The 21,649-nt window shown below is 42.5% G+C and overlaps 1 protein-coding gene across 1 annotated transcript; it reads right to left on the bottom strand.

Annotated features, from left to right (window-relative positions):
- Positions 1-3,644: 3,644 nt before the first annotated feature.
- Positions 3,645-20,177, bottom strand: DSCC1 (DNA replication and sister chromatid cohesion 1; the record flags this gene model as incomplete). The annotated part of the gene is made up of 9 exons (XM_081996880.1): positions 19,504-20,177; positions 17,793-17,961; positions 14,404-14,538; positions 11,459-11,549; positions 9,997-10,135; positions 7,067-7,119; positions 5,654-5,808; positions 4,954-5,102; positions 3,645-3,753 (listed from the first exon to the last, which is right to left on the bottom strand). Exons 1-9 carry the CDS (start codon positions 19,671-19,673, stop codon positions 3,645-3,647), a joined length of 1,170 nt encoding a protein of 389 aa, XP_081853006.1. The 5' UTR covers positions 19,674-20,177.
- Between the last annotated feature and the right edge of the window lie 1,472 nt (positions 20,178-21,649).

Here is a 21,649-nt window from a genome sequence, read left to right as displayed (position 1 = left end):
GCCGGGGCGGGGCCTCAGGGCGGTGGGAAGGCGGGAGCGGCGCTGTGGGCTGCCCGGCTCTGCCCCAGCCCGCAACGCGGAGCCCGTACCTCTGCGCTGGCAACTTGGTGCGAGACTTCGGGTAGTGTGTAAGGCTCGGGCCCATAAAATAACTGTTTGATTCTGACTTACAGACCAGGATTTATTTCAAGTGCAGTGGTGCCCTCAGCCGTCGTGAGGGAGCTGTCACACCTGAGGGACGGGATGCCATCCACAGGGACCTGACAAGCTCAAGGAATGGGCCCATGTGGAATTCATGAGGTTCAACAAGGCCAAGTGCAGGGTCTAGGGCAACCCCTGGTATCAGTGCAGGCTGGGGGATGAAGGGACTGAGAGCAGCCCTGCCAAAAAGGACTTGGGGGTCCTGGTGGATGAAAAATGACATGAGCTGGCAATGGGTGCTCATAGCCCAGAAGGCCAACCGTCTCCTGGGCTGCATCCAAAGCAGCGTGGCCAGCAGGTCGAGGGAGGGGATTCTGCCCCTCTACTGTGCTCTGGTGAGACCTCACCTGGAGCCTGCGTCCAGCTTTGGAGCCCTCAGCACAGGAAAGACGTGGACCTGTTGGACCGGGTCCAGAGGAGGCCACCCAAATCATCTGAGGGATGGAACAGCTCTGCTGTGAGGACAGGCTGAGAGTTGGGGTTGTTGAGCCTGCAGAAGAGAAGGCTCTGGGGAGACCTTATTGCAGCCTTCCAGTACGTAAAAAGGGGCTTCCGAGAAAGATGGGGACAGACATTTTAGCAGGGCCTGTAGCGATAAGACAAGGGGTGATGGTTTTAAATTAAAAGGGGGTGGATTTAGACGACTTAAGGAAGAGACTTTTGACAATGAGGGTGGTGAAACCCTAGGACATGTTGCCCAGAGAGGTGGTGGATGCCCCATCCCTGGCAACATTCCAGGTCAGGTTGGATGGGGCTCTGAGCAACCTGATTGAGTTGAAGACGTCCCTGCTTATTGCAGGGGCATTGGGCTAGACAGCCTTTGAAGGTCCCTTCCAACCCAAACCATTCTATGATTCTATGATCTTACTTTCTGGTGTGACCTGCCATTAGCCAGGGGAACACCAGGCCTGACGTAGGCTGCAGCTCACACCTCAGAGGCCACAGCAGGTGGCAGTGCCTTGGCAGCCAGCAAGCTGGTCAGCACAGGGCTGTCAGGCTGCTGCGAAGGGGACAGTAACACACGCCCCTGCCTTCTAAACCTCCCCGGGGGGCCTGCAGTCCAGCTGCACCCACTGCTGATGGCTCACACCTGCGTGAACCTCGCACTACCTGCATTTGCACTAGCAAAGCTCCAATGACTGACGAGCACTTAAATCTTCTTGAATGCACAAACTAGGTGTTCCCTGAACTTACTTAGGGGCCAAACTCAAGGGTGTACCCAACACAGACTCACAGGAAGGTACTAAAACACATCAGTCTTCATTTTTTGAATCAAAAAAGGATTTAAGGCCATAACAATGCTGTTGGAAACATGGCATAAAGCCACAAAATGAGATTGGTCCCAATGACTGCTTCCCTCCCACCCTGAGTGTGCTGCAGAGTGTCTGTAGTTACAGTATCAGGAGGACACAGTATAAAGTTTCTTCACAACCTAGATTTGTTCTAAGCAAGTTTTGATTAACCTATTTTACTTTAAAATAAATGCTTGCATCAAAGCAGCCCTTTCAGCATCAGCAGTTCTTGAAATTTAGAAGGCATCATCTCATTTTGAATGTCCGACAACACAAATCAGAAGCACTGTGAACAGGTAGAAGGATGACACATGGAAAAATAATTTAGATAAACCTGAGTCATTACCTTCGCACTATGATACAGCTTTATTCATTGTAACACTTTAATTCTTCCTTGTTTCACAAACAAAACCCAATGTAAACATACGCGGTTGTATTGCAGACTACAAGACTATTAACTGTCTTCCGTATTTCAACTAAGGAACCTTCTATGATGCAACGGAAGTTAGTTCCAAGGCTTTCACATTCATACTACTGTTGTTGTCTCTGAGAGGGAACCTCCTGGTGCAGTTATGAGAAAGAGCCACAGCTGTTGAAACCAGGCAGTGAACACAGCAGCTCTCCCCAGCAGAGTGCCATTACAAGCCAGCTGAGTATCTACACAACTGGGTCAAACACCACACTCGTGCACTTCAGAAATGTGGAGCACAGGGAATTGATCTGCATCAGTGGGCAAGAATCAGCAGAGCTCAGGGAGTATTTTTTATTCAGCTTTTTATCTATAAGAAAATACCAAGGATGTGCATTGGAACAGGCTGTCCAGGGAGGTGGTGGAGTCGCCATCTCTGGAAGCGTTCAAAAAACATGTGGATGTGGCACTTCAGGACATGGTTTAGGGAACATGGTGGCGCTGGATTAATGGTTGGACTTGATGATCTTGAAGGTCCTTTCCAACCTTAGTCATTCTGTGATTCTGTGATCTTAAGACTTCCATTTGATTTATTGTTTCTTTCCTCTCCCCGCTGTCCCTACATTGTGCATGCTAGTAGTTCTGATGTTTTTCATACCTTACATCTGAGTTTGATGCAGCAAATGCTGTTTGTATAAAAAACCTACAATTGTTAAGTTCAAAAAACAATGTGAAAAAGGTCTAATGTCTAAATGTCTAATCTGAAAATGTCTGGTTCACAGACAAATGCAAACAATCCTTTTTAATGGTTACAAAATTTCAATTTCAGACACTCCGCTTTATGGCAATATCATAAAAAATAACTGTTTCATTGCTCTACACAGAATGGTATCCCACCCTAAGTTTTCAAGGCACAGTTTCTATGGGCAGTTATTTGCCATAACAAAATTTGGAAAAAAAAAAATTAATTACAAAGTTTTATAAGTTCTCTTTAAAAAGCAAAGGTAATCTTCTGTAAAGCGTTAATTTTACATCAGCTACATTCTAATGGCAGTTTAGAGGAAGTTCACAACACAATGTCCAACTATTCTGTCATATCTTCACACTTGGTTGCAATTTGGTTTTTCGGTAATATTTAAAAGGCAATTCTGCCGAGTGTTAAAGTGACAAGAGCTTGTGCCAACACTATTCACAGACATGACCATAAAAAGAACCACCTTGCAAAACCAAGACTAGTGTAGTCTCAGTCAGGAATAATTTGTTCATGAGCATGTCAAGGTCTGCAGTATTCAAAATGTCAACACCGCAATGCAATCTTAATCTTTAAGAATGCTCACTAATGGGCAAAAGACTAAGCATTCCATTTTTCTGTTGAAATCAATTCAGTTGATTCAATTCTTATCAAGGAGGATTTAATTTTTAATGGCAGACTTCAGTTTACGGATAGACAGCTGAAGTGTATTCAAGAAGTAGCTTGCCTCCTGCCATAACTACAGACTGAAAGGAAGAAGATGGGCAAAGGAGGGTGGGCAGGGGCTGCTGACACGACAGTTTCTTAGAAGAAGCATGCACCCTCACGTTCTACTTAGCTGAGCAGAAAAAAAACTCATTCAAGCAGCTTAGCTGCTTAAACTTAAGAACACTGTATAATATTGGTTGACAACTCCTCTCCCTAGAACACAGGAAGAAGCAACATTCACTGTTACTCCATTCAGTGTTCTCAGTTCTTAAAACAATACTTGTTATGAGATGGGTCTTCTAGAATTATAGACTTTAACACCATTCTGCATTGAGGAGCGAGCATATTTTGTCAGAAGAGCACCAACTGTCTGCTTCTCAGCACATAAGTCTCTATAGAGGAAATAAAGCAGGTGACATTGGCATTAGACATATTCTCTTACAAAATGAATCTGTGAAATACTTGTAAATATAGCAATAAACTGGATTAGGGTATTGGGAAAAAAAAATACTACAGTAACTGTCACATAATGCTTTAAATTACCTAAAGTTTAGAACTTGGCTTGACATTTAAGCAACAGGCAAAACTACGTTATTTACTACAGAAACGAGGATTTTGTTTTTTGGGGGGGTTGGTTGGTTTTTATTATTACTGTTCAACAGCCTGCAACAGGCTTCCTACAGTACTGCCTTATACTGCTGTAGTTCCTTATGGCTCTTTTGCTGTGGTTCTCTGGGTAAGATACAGTACTGAAAACCATGAGAAGCTTACAGTAAACCACATCATAGAATCATAGAATAAGGGGTAACAGTTTTAAACTAAAGGAGGGTAGATTTAGACTAGACCTAAGGAAGAAATTTTTCACAATGATGGTGGTGAAACCCTGGCACAGGTTGCCCGGAGAGGTGGTAGATGCCCCATCCCTGGAAACATTCAAGGTCAGGTTGGATGGGGCTCTGAGGAACCTTATAGAGTTGAAGATGTCCCTGCTCACTGCAGGGGCATTGGACTAGATGGCCTTTAAAGGTCCCTTCCAACTGTTCTGTGGTTCTGTGAGTCTCTAAAGGGTTTTCAATCTAGCAAACCAGTTACCTTTGAACTACTTAATTATGCTACATTTAGAACCACTCCTAAAAGTTTGATGCCGTTACTCCTGGGTTACCATCTGTATCTGCTCACAGGTATCCTGGCTGGGCCTTCCAGATAGCACCGTAGCATAAGTGTTAACCACCAAGAGAGCAAAGGACGCAGTACAGGAAGCACTATTGCTCTATAGTTCTTGAGTTCTAAATATGGAACCTGATTACAACTGTCAGGAGGTTTATGTCTGCCTCACTGAGTTAAGTCTGCCTCAATCAAGACGCCAGTTATCACCTGTTTAAATTCAGTAGTATCAGCTCTTTATACAAGTTTAAATCCAATGGATATAGCTACAGTTCCCAGTGGTGGGGATTCTATTAATATAGAATTTGTAGTCATTTAAGATGGAAAGTATAGTATTTGAGGAAATCATAACTATTAAGAAGTCAGTTATGCAAAAAGGGAAGAATATAACACTAATTATATTTTAATAAAAATAAATATAACCTTACTCTATATAAGGGGTAATATCCACTTCTGTCCACTTTTCCCGTATGCTGAATAAGCTGTTGAATCTTTCCTGATTGTCTTCAGGTAAGTCTTCTACTTTTAGCAGAAAGATGGTCTCTGGTCTTGAGCTTTTATCCACAAGAGCCAAGCCCTGTAGATCAGCATCAGAGAGAAAGTGTTAAGTAATGACAAAATAATTAAAATTGCTTCTTTTTGGCAATAATCCATTCAAGTTGCCCTTTGCACCTTCAAAGCCTTCCAAAACTGCACTACTAGAGGCAAAGTGAAAAAGTATCATAAAGATGCTGTTTTACAGGCAGTATTTATCGTTTCCTTTATGACAAGAAGGGAGAGGGAAATCTCTCTGCCTCCTTTGAGCAGAAGGATTTTCACAGTGCTTGCTACTCTGCTGGCTGTCACTACAGTCTGCTTGACAATAGCTTCAGCTCCTGTTCTAGTTACATTTACATGTATTAACTGTACAGCTGTAACTTCTCTTCAAACAGTGAAACGTGCCAGGCTTAGAGAAACCTGAATTGTCATGATTCCAGACTACTGATGCTCATAGGGGATGTTATAAGAAGTACTTTAACTCAAAAGTTGACAGAAGTAACACAATCAATACCCATTAATCAATAAAATCTACATGACACAAGTCAGCAGCCTAGTCATGAAAGAATCCATACTTCTTTATGTTTTTACCTTAAGCTGATCGAGCCTTGTTGTCATCCCTTCAGGGACACTTTGTTGCCAGACTTCTTGAAATTCTGATAGATTGAATTTAACTGCATTTTGCAAAAGCATTTGTGCTATAGCTCTGCATATTTTATCTTCACGCATTTCAAAGTAAATGTCCCCTGCTGGGAAACAAAAACCAATATATCTTGGGTTCTTGCTTTTTGATAAAAGAACAGAGAACAGCCTTGTATTTCCATCCAGTTCTACAGCCTTCTACAACCCAAGTATCCTGTTTTTTCCTTTTCCTCAGGGAATAACCTGAGCTGGTATTACTTTAGATAAATGATGATATCTTCTCATTCTCAAGAACAAATTATGCAGAATATTATGTGTGTGTGCAGCACTATCAGAGCTACAGTATTTCTTCATATCAATAAATGTATTTGCCTTCCATCTTTTCCCCTTTCACTGTAACACTGTTTCTCCTACAGCTTTCATTCTGATTTTCTGAATGGCTTGTATTAAAGTGTTTCCTGTCTGCAGTTGAACAATTAAACAAAACTTTCACTTCCTTAATCATCCTTAGAATATGAGATGATGAAGGGAATAATGAGAATTTATTTTCTTTCACACTGACTTAGCTAAAATTCTCTGAACTACATCAGGCATAAACACTTCCTTCCACTTTTTTAGTCATCTGGACTGTCTGCAATTCAAACTTGTTCCTTGTGCAACCTTCCCTAAATACACCAAGAAGACAATCTCTGTCACTCCAACTACTTTCCTGTGTCCCTTAAGGTTGAGTGCAACTTCTACTTCAGCCAAAGGTGAGATGATTTTGACCTTAAAAGGTCCCTTCCAACCCAAAGATTCCATGATTCTCTGGAAAGCAACTGTGGGGAAGAATTCAGATTGAGATTAAGGCAGTGAAATATTATGTCTGTATGTGAGATGGGCAACAAAGGTTTAATTAACAAAATCAGTGGATCCTGTGGTGTAGTTCAAGGGACCAAAGGCAGATGTCTACTTCAGGCAAGCTGAATTCAGGGAGATCTACATGCCATTGACTATTCACAACAGCACAATTAATTGCTCAAACATCTGAGACATCCTAGGGTATCTAAAGAGAAATTCCATCTAAATTTTACTAGTGATCTCTCTTCAGTCATAAAATTATAGCTTGTAGACACCTAATAAATCACTTCAGGTACCTCTGATGGTTCCTAATTTTTCCCTAGTGGCTTGTACAGTTTAACAGTCCTTTTCCTATTAAACTTTTTCTAACAATTTTACTGATTTTTAGCTCACTGTTTGCTCCCTTTTACTGGCATTGTAGCAAATTCATTTGTTTGGGCCACTCTCACAAAATCTGCTTTTACTCACGAATAACTATGTCCTTTATGCAAAATTAAAATATGCATGCTTTCCCAGACTTACCATCATCAGCGTATTTCCTTCCATAGCTTAAAAGAATATGTTCGATCATCTCTCTGAAAAAAAAAAAAAATCAGAAATCAAGGTTTAAAACTGTTCATTAGGACATTACAGAAACCAAGATGATGAAGGAAAAGGTAAAGCAAAAATCAAAAAGGGAGGATGGGATAAGTCTTCATGGCTGAAATGAACAAATCAATAAAAACTCAGAAGTAAGTTAAAAGAGAACAAAACAGGACAAAAAAAAGACACATGGGAGTTAATTCAGCATGTCATCCCCAAAAGTCTCTTCCTCTTTCTAGTTCTAACTAGCAAAGACTAAAAGGCATACAGAGAATAAGGAAAAGAGACTCTTGCAATGTCACTTCTTTCCAAATTGAAACACAAGTCTCAAATTTGGCAGTTATTATCACTTACTGAATAGCAGGCCTTTTTCTAGATCTCTGGCATAAAATTACAAACTAACTGCAGAAACTAACACTAAAAGAAGATTTATTTTTGAGCCAAAAGCCAAATACATGGAAAATGCTACATACTGTCAACTTAAGACTTTGTTTGAACGGTAATCTTAAATTATTTCATGACTCCAAATGGCAGTACAATAAACTCAACTTTGAAGATCTGAATTCATTATTATACCAGAAAACATACAACCATCTCAGACATTACGCAAGCAGTAAAATAAACATTTTTGGCTACTTTCAGAACAAGTATTTCAACGTAGTCAGCAATTTGCAGCATAAGTACATGCTGCTTCCATCACTTAAAATTCAGCTGTGATCTTTCATAGAATCATAGAATAGTTTGGGTTGGAAGGAACCTTTAAAGGCCATCTAGTCCAACCCCCCTGCAGTAAGCAGGGACATCTTCAACTAGATCAGGTTGCTCAGAGCCCCGTCCAGCCTGACCTTGAATGTTTCCAGGGATGGGGCATCTAACACCTCTCTGGGCAACATGTGCCACTGTTTCAGCACCATCAGTGTGAAAAATTTCTTCCTTAGGTCTAGTTGAAATCTACCCTCTTTTAGTTTAAAACCATTACCCCTTGTTCTATCTCTACAGGACCTGCTAAAACATCTGTCCCCATCTTTCTTGGAAGCCCCCTCTAAGTACTGTAAGGCTGCAGTAAGGTCTCCCCGGAGCCTTCTCTTCTCCAGGCTGAACAAGCCCAACTCTCTCAGCCTGTCCTCAGAGCAGAGGTGCTCCATGCCTCTGATCATTTTTGTGGCCTCCTCTGGACCCACTCCAACAGGTCCATGTCTTTCCTGTGCTGAGGGCTCCAGAGCTGGACCTAGGACTTCAGGTGGTGTCTCACCAGAGAGCAGTAGAGGGGCAGAATCACCTCCCTCAACCTGCTGGCCACGCTGCTTTGGATGCAGCCCAGGAGACGGTTGGCCTTGTGGACTGAGCGCATACTGACGGCTCATGTCCAGCTTTTCATCCACCAGGACCCCCAAGCTCTTCTTGGCAGGGCTGCTCTCAATCTCTTCATTCCCCAGCCTGTACTGATACAAGGGGTTGCCTTGACCCAGGTGCAGGACCCTGCACTTGGCCTTGTTGAACCTCATGAGTTCCACACGGGGCCATTCCTCAAGCTTGTCCAGGTCCCTCTGGATGGCATCCTGTCGTCAGGTGTGTCAACCACACTCCCCAGCTTGGTGTAGCCTGCAAACTTGCTGAGAGTGCACTCAGTCCCACTGTCTGTGTCATTGATGAAGATGCTGCACAGTACTGGTCCCAGTACAGACCCCTGAGGGACACCACTCATCATCCATCTCCATCTGGACATTGAGCCGTTGACCACTACCCTCTGGATGCGACCACCCAACCAATTCCTCATCCACCCAACAGTCCACCCATCAAATCCATCTCTCTCCAATTTAGAGAGAAGGATGTTGTGGCGGACCGTGTCAAAGGCCTTACAGAAGTCCAGATGGACATCAGTAGCTCTTCCCTTGTCCTCTGATGTGGTAACTCCATCCTAGAAGGCCACTAGGTTGGTCAGGCACGACTTGCCCTTGGTGAAGTCATGCTGGCTGTCTCAAATCACCTCCCTGTCCTCCATGCGCCTTAGCAGAGCTTCTGGGAGGATCTGTTCCATGATCTTCCCAGGCACAGAGGTGAGGCTGACATGTCGGTAGTTCCCAGGGTCCTCCTTGCTACCCTTTTTAAAAATGTGTGCAATGTTTCCCTTTTTCCAGTCTCCAAAGACTTCACCTGACTGCCATCACTTTTTAAATATCATGGAGAGTGGCTTGGCAACTACATTAGCCAATTCCCTCAGGACTCTGCGATGCATCTTATCAGGTCCCATAGACTTGTGCTTGTTCAGGTTCCTCAGGTGGTCTCGAACCCAATCTTCTCTTACAAGGACTTTGCTCTTCCAGTCCCCATCTTGCAGTCCATCCCTTTGAGAGGTGTGGGAAGAGACGCTGCCAGTGAAGACTGAGGCAAAGAAGTCATTGAGTACCTCATCCTTCTCCTCATCTGTTGTTACCAGTTTTCAAGTCTTCTGCATCAAGGCAGGTACACTTTCTTTAACCATCCTTTTCTGGCTGACATACCTGTAAAAGCCCTTCTTATTATTCTTTGCATACCTTGCCAAGTTCAGGTCCTGCCATGCTTTGGCCTTTCTGACCCCATCCCTACACAACCAATAGTTTCTACTATTGGAAATGGAAAATACTAGCATTACCATTACAAACCAATGGAAATATTACCAGTGGACACTAAAATCAGCTTAATAACCTGTCTTTCTAAACTACTACTGCCCTTGTGTATTTTAGAGCCAAAGAAAATATGTCATTAACACCATGGTAACTAGATTCTAGATATATAAGGCTGTAATTCTAATAAACATTTAACAATAACTGCAATTAGTAATAGTTAATAATGATTATAGACAATTTTAAGAACTAAAAAGAATTGCTTACGTGGGCTCTAGGGATCCAAGTTCCTCAAGGCAGGTACGTAAAGGAACCTTACTTAAAGACCAGGACTCTGAGTCTATTAGCTGAGTCACGTGATTCAAGAGTTTAATCTCATAGTCAAATTCTAGAATTCTCCAGTACCCTGCCAAATAAAACCCCACAAAACAGTATTAGAAGGAAAATATTAACAGCTTAATTCTATTCCCCTGAAGATACATTACAGGAGTCTGGACATTTAGGTCACACCTTTACAAAGTACAGTGGCAGGATTCTGCCCTTTTCAGAACTAAAACTGAGAAAAAGAACAGAATAGTAAAAGCAAACATAAAGGAGAAAGAAATTAAATCATCTCAATTATTCATAACTGTTTATGTAGATTAACTACCACAGATACAAAGACAGTACAAATCCCATCCCAAGATGAACCAGATCTGGAAAAACTAGTATTACTTTTTAATTACTATTAATTCAGACACAGAACTGCATGAACAGAACCGGCTGCACTGGCCCTGCAAAGTGGCAGTTCAGGTCCAGCCAAGTTCACAGAAATCTAGATGTGAGAAAGCACAGATCTGATACAACAGTGCTGTGCAGCTGTAAGTGACAAGCAAAGTCACCTGTGAGACTGTCCTCACTTACCTAATGGGACAGTATAGAGTAGATGGAGCAGAAGTCATGGGCAGAAGCTCAGTGATGGGACAGGAGGCAATAAGCACAAGTTGCGTTGCATAATCCCCACTGGGTATTAGAAGATTTTTTTTCTCCTTGTGACAGTCAAACATTGGAACTGTGCAACCTCCATCCTTGGAAATGCTCAGAACTTGACCAGCCAAGGCCCTGAGCAGCCAGCTCCAAGTTGACCCTGTTCTAAAGCAGGGGTTTGGATCTGATAACGTCCAGAGCTCAGTTCTGCCCAGTTAAGACTGTAGGAGTGCTGTCACCTGGCATCCAGGTGAGAGTTTGGGCATGGCCAAGTACAGGATGCGTAGGACCTGTCCCAACGTGAGGCACTTTCTCCAGCTTTGCCTCACATAGAAGGAAGGCTTCTGAGATAAACCCAGTCTGGGAGGAAGAAAGGACTATAAAAGGGCTGGGGTTATGTGAAGATCAGCTATTTTTGCCTCTAGAACTGCAGAAAGTGGTACCCACTCATCCATGAAGAGGGCAACCAGCTAAAAAATATTCATGCTATGGGTGCGATACTCTGATGCCAGCAGTAGACGCAAAGAAAGAATTACCCTGGAAAGATCCAGACTGGTCGATGCCTGCTCAGTTTTATCTTTTTGACCAGCTTCACAGCAGAAAAGGATATAGGATACATGGAAGGGGATCTTATTACTGTGAAGTAACTTGCACCTTGAAAGACGATGTGGAAAGGGCCTTAGAAAAAGATGACGCAGATATTTTGGGAAAAAAAAACAGGGTTGTTTCCTCATAGGCAACAATATTCTTTAGAGACAAATACCTTCAATTTTGCAGGCATCTATAACCTGCAATTGGCGCAGTATTTCTTCTTCACTTGCTTGAATCAGATTTAACAAATCTTGCGTTGTATACTGCAACAAGGGAAAAAAAGGAGGAAATAAAACAGGTTATCCTTACTCCTCCTTTGTCTTCAGCAAGCACGATAATGCATTTTAAGATATAATGAACGACAGACTTCGAAAATTGATTTTTTTCTGCAGACTGTGAATTTTCTAAGGTTTACCACACTCTCCAAAACTTGTCCTGTAACTTACAACATTTTTTCAAAGAATTATTCGATACAAAAGCCAGTCTCACTACAGGGAAGCCTTTGTGCCATGCATAAGTAATATACCTGTATTCCTAGGGTGTCAAACTAGCACAAGTAGGCATCATTAGTAAAGTATCACAGCAGGAATGAAAAGTGAATGTGTTCTGTCTTTTCAGATATTTTAATCTATGAGATTCAAAGAAAAGGCAAATCAAAAATCACTTATCAGTTTTGGGTAAGTCCGAACTCCAACTTAGGACCTCCACTGAGCGAACGCCTCCTCCAGCATGACCTCAACAGTTATGTGTTGAGTTTTGGTGTCTGCTAACCAATTAGCAGACATGTAGCACAGACCCAGCCACAGTACATACAGGTCCTTGCAGATCAGTTACTTGGTTGAGATGGGAGGGTGCTGTGGATACTGTGGTAAAGATTTAGGAGATGCAGGAGGAAGAGAAGGTATCATGAGGAGTGAAGTAAAGAGAAGGACACCAGACTTCAATCCATAGGAAACAGGGCTTCATCAATTCCTTTATTTGCCTTACAGCCTAAAAAGGCAACTCAATCTACTCAATCAACTCTAATATTAAAGTTTTGTTGATTATAGCATACTAGAAAAAATTGGATTAAGCACTTGAGATCTATTAGACTAGTGGAACACAAACGGAAAAAAACAAAACTAAGTTTGGACATCCACATGTTAAAAAAGCACTTAATAAATACAGAAAGTTTTCCTCTTCCTGCTATGCCATTCCTATTAGACAGTATATTGAAACACCAACAGGGTAAGCAGCATTGAACTCACATCAGTATTTCAGCAAGGGATGACCATATTACACAGAACTTTAAAAACCACTGCTAGCAGTTTAGAGCAAATGTATTCCCTGGTCAACATGTAAGTGTGTTTGTGAGTTAGATACTGCCATGCAATTACAACCCTGCACAGGAGTCCTTGGCATTTGTTCCTTCAGAGGCCTAGCTAGCACTCCAACAGCTTTTTTAAAGAAATCACTGCTCTCAGCTGTGATGTTTTTATGAGCTGCATGACCCTTGCAAACGTGAAATGGAATGGGTTGACTTGCATCTTGTCCACACCAGCAATTTCCAGATAATGTGTTTAATGTATTTCTTATCCTTAACTCAGACGTGTGCAATCATTTGAGTATGCCTTGCCATTTCACTGTAAAATCCATTATTTTAATTTGGTGCATCCTCAGCAACCTGTGTATTAGCTCATTTATAAGTTTTCCTGTAGTTTGCTAAATTACATCACTATGTAACAGGCTTCCTTACAGTATTTCCTTGTAGTGCTACAGTTCCTTATGGCTCTTTTGCTGTGGTTCTCTGGGTATGATACAGTACTGAAAACCGGGAGAAGCTTACAGTAAACCACTAAAAGAGAGTAACTTGCTTTCAAACAGCTTAAAAGTGGCTTATTAGTTGCCAGAACTCAATAAATATTAAGTGTAAGCAAACAACAGAGTGGAAATCTTTACTACACACATATTGTTTGGGATTCCAGTGAGAATTAGTGCCATAAGAAAAAGATATGTCTAGTTGTTCTCCAGTAAGCTGATATAGGAAATACATTCTCCTTCAAAACAAACCAAGAAGATCAGTCCTCAAACTAGATATTAATATTTGGGGAGATATTGACATGTTTTTATAATATTTGTGGAATATTATCAATAAATATTATTGCATATGACATTTTTTTGTGTTGCTAGCCTTTGTCATTGTTTATAATTTCTGGACAATTTAAGGCCTTTTCTCTCTGCCATCCCTTATTTTGCTGTGTGTCCTTCTATGCCTACAGCAGTGTAGGTGGGAAAAGGCAATTTCTGAAACTTATCAGAAATTAGTCCATGAATCATCCAGAAGGAGAGAGGCAGCATTTCTCTCCAAGAGAGAAAAGTGACAGCTATGTTTGCACATCCAAACACACACAGATGGTTTGTGAGGATCAGCTTCAATCAAGCCTCGGCATTAAATACTTTGGAGCGACCATTTCTGTTTTTTAAAGTCAGAAGGAAAACCAACCAAACTAACAAAACCCCAGGATTTTTATCAGCCTTTTATCCGAGATTGTATGCTACACAGTCCAGGTCTCTCTGTTACTACTTAGATCCCGAATTGGATTTCCTGGAAACATAAAAGGATAGCAGGACAGGATTTTATTTGTGTTTTCCCTTCTTGTAGCATCAGTCTTATTCTCTGCAACTCCCTGCTTCACCTTGTCATCATAAATTACTGATTAGCAAGTGACTTGCACCTGGGTGTCCTCTGACCTCATACTTAGCTCATACATATGTCATACATGACAGCCCTAAAGAAGAGGGAGAGGCTGCATTATACCTTAGTAGTCATATAACTCTCAAGGAATCTCAAAAAAGACCTGAAGACTGTCTTCAAGAAACTTCCCATATAAAAAGGAAATCCCCAGTCTCTTTCGGTGTCCTTCCTTTTCCTCTTTTTACTAAAAAAACATTGCTTAGCTGGCTACTCAGTGGAAGTGCTAATAGTTACCAACTTCTTTAGAATAGTAGGCTTAAAAAATTAACTACAAGCAGCACTGTGAAACATGGGAGGAAAGGCATTTTTCTAGTTAAGAATGTATTTTCACTTTAATTTGCCCATCACCAATTACAAGAAAGTAACTTATGTAGCTGATTTACCTTTGACAATGTCAAAGTCTGATCTTTCCGACTATCTGGCCCTTCATATGGGTCTTCCTTTAAAAGCTTCCTCAGTTTCTTCAGTTTAGGTCGACATCTCCTTAATTCCCAGTAGTTATTGGAGAAGCCCGCAATCTACAAGAAAAAACAGCGACTCTTAAAGTATTTTAATCTACCATTTGGATTCCAAGTAGCTTGCCAACCAGCAAAAAGTGTTAATCTAGTCACTAAGAACAAGAATTTATTAATAGGGTAATTGCCTTAAAGGTGAAATAATCATTGTAATATTTTCTATTAAAAATCTATCTCAGGCAATGAAGAATAAAAAAACACTGTTGGTTGATAAAAATATGTTCAATGACAAAGGGAACAACTCATCCCAACATGCAAATGACAGAATATCATCATGGGATATATTCCTGCACAATCCTCATCAACATTTCTTTTCCTCTTAATACTAAGTTATATTACTGCCATAGAATCCTTTCTGTATTATCCTATTTCCATCTTCCCCACTTCTTCCCATGCTTGGGATGTACTTCACAGTCTTTTTACAACTTAATGAATCATCATATCACTAAGCTCAAGTAAAACAGACATTAACAAGACAGTAAGCTATGCTTGCAAACAACTAACAAGACATCTCTGTTCCTTACTCGGATTCAACACACAAATTTAAAGCATGCAACAGGATACTCAGGTGTAATTGATTCAACAACACTAATCTGATAAAACTTTACCTTCAGAGTAATCCTGAAGCATTTAATGGGGTACAGCTTGGACTTCCTAGAAGATTCATTGACAAGTACAGAGTATCGGGAGCCTTTCAGGATTGCTTCTGTTATTTATCAAACTGACAGAAGTGGGTACCGAGTGGCAGAGGCAGAACAGGCTCCAGGTTCATGACTCCTGACCCAACCACTACACCCTTGTAAAAAAGCCTCCAGATAGTACTTTAAAATACCCTAAATGCTTAACCAGACTACTTTTTTTTTTTAGGTCATCCACTAAAACTTTAAAATAATATTCCATTTAAAACAACTATAAGAAAACCACCTATATGTAGAATAAGTCCTAACCAAATTCTAATACAAAGAAAGCTCTTAGTTTTTAATCTATTCCATAGCTGGCTTGGCACAAAGTTCAGGTAAATACTAATTTCCTGATAAACTTACTTTTTCCCTCCATGTCAAATAGCATTTACCTAAGTGTTAGTTCTTTTCTGAGCAATTTAGTAATGAACAAGAAGGTACTCTGCACAGAAAAGAAAATAAATAATTCTAATTTATAATCCAAAACCCGTAACTGGAGCTGGTCTTTGTGAGGTGAGTAAAATGGCAGATGCTTTGGCCGTATTAGCCTCACAAGTGGTACAAAGAGCAGCACCAAGACTGCAGAAGGGCAGTGAAGCCCCAAAATACTGAATAAACATAGTATCCTTTGCTACACTTCACAATTTGCAGTGTCAATAAATCATGTACTGTTTCTGAAAACATTAAGAAAGCTCTTAGAAATAGAAGTCTAAAAATAAATCACATGTATTGGGTTTGCATGGCAAGGTTTTGGTAGTGGGGGGGGTTGCAGGGGTGGCTTCTGTGAGAAGTCGATAGAGGCTTCCCCTATGTCCGACGGAGCCAATGCCAGTCAGCTCCAAGATGGACCTGCCATCAGTGATGGTGGTAGCAGCTCTGGGATAACGTATTTAAGAAGGGGGAAAAAAACTGCATGGCAGCAGTCAGAAAAGCAGAGTGAGAATATGTGAGAGGAACAACTCTGCAGACACCAAGGTCAGTGGAGAAGGAGCAGGAGGACCTGCTCCAGGCACCGGAATAGAGATTCCCCTGCAGCCCATGTGAAGACCGCAGTGAGGCAGGCTGTCCCCTTGCAGCCCATGGCAGTTAACGGCAGAGCCCCGCCTGAGTCACCATCCTGGTGTCACCTATGAAACACCTCAAAGGAACTGATTTCGCCGCCCAGATGGACAGCTGGGAGCGGATGTGCGAGCTGCTCGCCCAGCTGTAGGAGTGCCTCTCCTGCTGTCCAGGTGACAGCTTGAACGCCAGCCAGGCCTTCCAGCTGCGGCAAAGCCTGCTGTGCGACAGGCTCCTGCAGATTTGCGTTGAGCAGACAGCCGAGTCCAGGGTCTGCCTGATGCACGTTGCCAACGTAGTGGCCCTGGCCGAGGCGGTGTGCCACAGCTACCTGACTGTCATGCTGCAGCCTGCTCCCCTCCACCTGGAGGAGATCCCCAGGAGGATTGCCCAAGCGCCGCAGTACCTGCGTCCCCGCTTGTGTGCCTCCGCCTGGGTGCTGCTTTGAGGATCCCCCGGTTGGAGAGGTAACGAAAATAAATTTAGTCTTTGGATTTCATCTGTGGTTTTGTAGTTGTTCCTGCATCCTGCCGGTGCTGGCTCACACATCACATTTATATTATGTTGACATGTGTGACTTCAGAGGACTAGTGAGATCATTAAATGTAGCAAAAAAAGAATATGGAAGAATATTACTTTCTTATTAATCTACTTTAGTTTGAATTAACTTCTCCTGTTAGCTGAACTGCTGACTTCACAGAAGAAATGGTGTTGTTTTGATTATTATGTTCATCTATGGACAAGCAGGATCACTCTTCAATGATGTCATTACATTCATCACAGCAAGTAATGACCTAGTAGTAATATTTGCCTAACTATCTTTAGTAGAATTTCGTTAACTGTGCTTCAGAAGAGCAGAGAACAATGAATTCTTTAAACTGAGAACTCTAAAATCATTCACTCCAACTAAGCTTTCCAGATGCAAGTTGAAAGTGAGTCACCTTTGAATATATTTCTGTGTTTAAAAAGTAACATTCAGGCATGACATGGTATAATCTGCCTTTTCGGGAAAGCACTCCTAAGAATCAATTTTCAAACAGCGTATTTTAAAAATAGTTGCTAACACTGAAAAATTAGATTTTCTTTGAAAGCTCTTAATACCTACCACAAGTAATTACTACCCACTGAAAATTAACCAAAGTTTTTACTTCTTAGAAACTATAATTATCATACATTATGGATAAAGTGCAGCTGCCTAAAGAAGGGCCCTAGAGCCATTTTGGACATGCTAAGGTATAGCATGCCTCCTGTGTAGAACGTGTGTTTATAAAGCCATCTTCCTGGGGCTGGTCAGTATACAAAGAACCTACAGGAGACTCAGGTCCTTCTGCAGCAGTAGCTTGTAGCTAGACCAATACCACAAGGCATCTAAAATGGCATTAGAAGCCTATGTTTAGGCAACTGAATCCCAGACGGGTTTCACATATGCATCTTGGATAAGATTATTAGAGATAGAAATGAGAGAGAATAAGAAAGTAGAGAATTAAAGCAAAAAACCAAAAACCCAGAAAGACATACCTGTGAATGAATAATATTGCAAGATGCTTGATCTGTATTCAGCTGTTCTGGCGTTTTGCAACCAGGAATAAATAGCAGCATATTTGAGGTATCTGCTATTTTCATGTCGTAAGTTTTATCTTTGCTGCACAACACTGCTTGTTCATCCTTTTCACCACGGATTACTAGGCTGGAAAAAAAAAAATAGCACAAAAAATAAATTTTTACCTCTGTTTCAGGATGAACACCTATTAAACTTGTCTGATTTTTTTTACATTGGTAAAGAAGTTACAAATCGCAGTCCTATTTGGTAGCAGCAGTCACAGTATACCAAAATATAAAGATGTAATTGTCAATTAATCTAAAGTATCTTAATACTGTTTTTTCCTCACCTTTTTGCGTTTTCCCACTCTGAAGGACAAGTATTTTTATGCAGATCACAGTCACCTCACCTGCCTTTTCACACAAAACCCCCTAAAACACTCATTAGGTGATGCTTAAAGCCTGAACTAGGTCACTAATCTTAGAAATGAGATTAAAGAACAATTCTAGTTGTAATGAAGACTGAAACTAGCACATTGTGAAACAAGAAAGCAACCAGAAGTTGTGTCTATTGTACAACGTCCTTCAGATAATTCCCTCTCAAAAATAGACACATTTTCTTGCAAGTAATTCCAAGCTGGAGAGAAAACCATCTTCTAGAGCATTTCAGTACAAAGAATCAATGCAACCACACCCCCTTCAACTCACATACTTGATTAAATAGAGATTTTTAGTGAGGACATGATAATACCGAATTAGGACCACAACACAGGGACATTCAGTTCCTTCCCAGCTCCACTAAATTAAGCACTCAGATTAATGCTCATCTTGCTTCCAAAATCTTGCCTGTGTGAACAAAGCTCAGCTGTTCCTCAAATGGTCCTCAGCATGCCTCAGGCCTCTACCACTGCCACTTTATCAATTTTGCACTGAGTATGGACAGGCTTAATAACATACATCTCTGAGGACTAGTTTCTTTAGAGGGAATTCTAATGTATAATTTTAAACATTTTTATTATGTCCCTGGCATTGCAGCAAAGTAATAAGTTTTAAAACAGTATCAAAAACTTATCTAGAATCTGTTCTTGGTCCAGAGTTAGATGTCACATAACCATCCTACCAAACACCTGTGATAATACTGCACATCGTTCGCTGTCCTGTTTGTCTGACTTGTAGGCACCCTGCCGTCTGCCTGACCTCAAGAGTTCCAATAGGAAAATCCCAAAGTCAGTGGGATCCTTTTAAGGACCTAATCTCCTTTCCTAAACCCAAATTTTTAGGCGCTTATACTCATATGCCTGACAAGAAACTCGTCACACTTTTTGCCACAAGTCTCCTCAGAAGCAATTTTTCCATACACAAAAACCAAAAAATTTTTTAAAAAACAATCTTCTTATAAGTGTTACTAGTTTTCAGTTTCCGAAGTAACTGGGCCAGGTTTAAGGGACAGTAACATTTTCATGCAAACCGTATTAGAAGAATAGAAGTCCGGCAAAAGCCACGTTTAAGATCCGTGTCAGCTACTTAACACTAAAGATGCGACAGCACAGGCCTGACAGAGGGCAGACCTGGGTGGAACTGCCTTTCCTCATCTCCCTCCATCGCCGCTGTAACGGTCGAAAACTCCAGCGTCTCGCCGCAGGGCGGACCTGCTCCGGTCCCTCAGCCTATCTCGGGCTGCCGTCCTTACCTGCGTCCTGCCTCCAGCTCGGCGCAGAGGCCCGGCTCTAACTGCAGCAGACAGCACTCGCCGGCACCGACCTGCGGACCGAAGCTGAGGCAATGCACGACCGGTAACAGTTCCGCCGGGTTCAGTTTGGCCGTCTGCAGCGTAGCGTCCACCTCCGCACGGTTCCTCATGGCACTCGGCGGATGGACCCGCTCTGAAAATCGCGCCACACCATTTCCCCGCCTTTACCGAGGCGGTGCCGGGTCGTGGTAAAAGGCGGGACGGGGCGGGGGGAAGGGGTGAGGCGGGCGCTGTCGGCGCGCGCGGGCTGGGTTGGTTCTCTGGTTGCTTGCGATGTGGCCGGGTACGTCCGGCGGGGCGGGAGGCAACGCCTCGGCCTGACACTGAGGGGAATCGTTCTTCTCAGGGGCAGCCGGTTCCCGCCCGGCGAGGCCCAGCCCGCCGGGGCGCCGCTCCTCTGCCGGGTCTCATCCGGGACAAACCTCCCGATTTCTGTCCGGCTGCACTAGAGCCACCCTGGGCTGCAATAAAATCTCTCTCTATGCCAATAAAATGCCATGAAAATCCACAAAAGGTCCTAAATAAAGTAGATATATAAAATAAAACAACAACAGGCCCAATATGGGGGTCCCTGCCGAGCTCTGACTGAAGCAGCACCCTCTAGATATTTCCTCGATACTAAAGCATGAGAGCAGGGGTGGAGAGAGGGAGACTGATCATCCAAGCCGCCATTGCAGGGCCTGGCTGTGGGTGGGGAGGCACCAGGCAAGGCAGCTGCAGGTGGGCACCCACCAGTGTCGCCCACCTCTGCTCCTTCTGTCACGACAGCTATGGGTGTAGTATCTGTATATAGGGCAAGTATCTACCAGCTCTCTTTGCCGCTTGATGCCTTAGGAAAGAGATTGCACAGCCCGCACAGCAGGGTTCGTCTCCCCATGAGTCAGGACCCAGCTGAGCTTGGTGCTGTGGCCTGGCCTGGGCTCCATTTGCTTGTGGAAGCTGTGAGGAAGTGCTTGAGCTAAAGCCGTAAGAGAGATGAGTAAAAACCACAGGCAAGCACGATTACTGCAATGGGAGTTGTCTGCAGCTCAGAGATTCAAGAAGTCATCTATTGACATCCTTAAACAGTAAGAAAAAAATGAAAGCAGAGGCTCAGAAGACAGTGGCTCAGCACCACTGGGAGTCAGCCCTCTGCACGGAGCAGCACAGGATGCCTCTTCCCTGCTTTGTCCAGGATGGCCAGCTCCCCAAATGCTCACAGAGTTCTTGCTGCGGGGCCTAGTAGTGTGTTAGTCCTAGCTGTTTTCTGTGTACATTAGCTAACAAATTATTACTTTGTGCTCCTAAGTTGTGTATATCCACTTGCAGGGTCCCTGTGTGCTTGGTATAACCCTCCACCAAATAACCCAAGGAGGTCATGCTACGTTCGTGTTGGAACCAGAAGCAGGAGCCGGTGGGATGGAGCTGGCTTGGTTCAGTACTCAGCCCAGCAGAGAGCAACTGTTGTTATATGTGACCGTGTCAGGCATCTTCTGCCTTCAGAAGGTCCTGTGCCTGAGTGGTGCCAGCCAGGCAATTGGCCTTGGAGAAAACTTTGACCGAAGTAATGAGGCAGTTACCTCTATCACAGGTGCAGTGTCTTGCTCAAAGACTCAGCCATCTATCATATTTTCAAGTTTTATTTCAGTTATTGGAAGTTGGAAATACAGTCACTGAGTACACAGGAAACCTGAGGCACTCTGACTTTGGCTAGTTTCTACTAATGTGTAGGCGCAAACTGATACGTGTACAGGCTGTTACATTTTGCTTTAATGTAAATCAGTTCCTGCACCACTAAGGTAAGCCAGAAAATCGCTGTCCTAACAAGTAAATGCTCACACAGTTGCTAACTGTTTAAATAGCAGTTTAATTATGCTGGTTTTAATTTATACCTTAATTTGTGCAATTTTCCAATTACAATGCATGCCTGCTTCTTTTCCTTTCCCCTTTTCATTCTGTGGAATAAAAAAAGAGATTCTGATATAGCCAAGGAACTGAATTCAAGGCATAAACTCATGGAGTTTGTATCTTAAGAGCTCTGCTACATAACAAAAACCCAATGGGGAGCAAATCACTGAATCTTATTCAGCAGTTGGCACTGATCTGT

The sequence above is a fragment of the Phaethon aethereus genome (assembly GCF_964289735.1).
Source record: "Phaethon aethereus genome assembly, chromosome: 2".
In the NCBI taxonomy this organism is placed as follows: Eukaryota; Metazoa; Chordata; class Aves; order Phaethontiformes; family Phaethontidae; genus Phaethon; species Phaethon aethereus.
The sequence above is the reverse complement of the archived record's forward strand: the minus strand, read 5'-3'. Positions and strand labels throughout refer to the sequence as shown.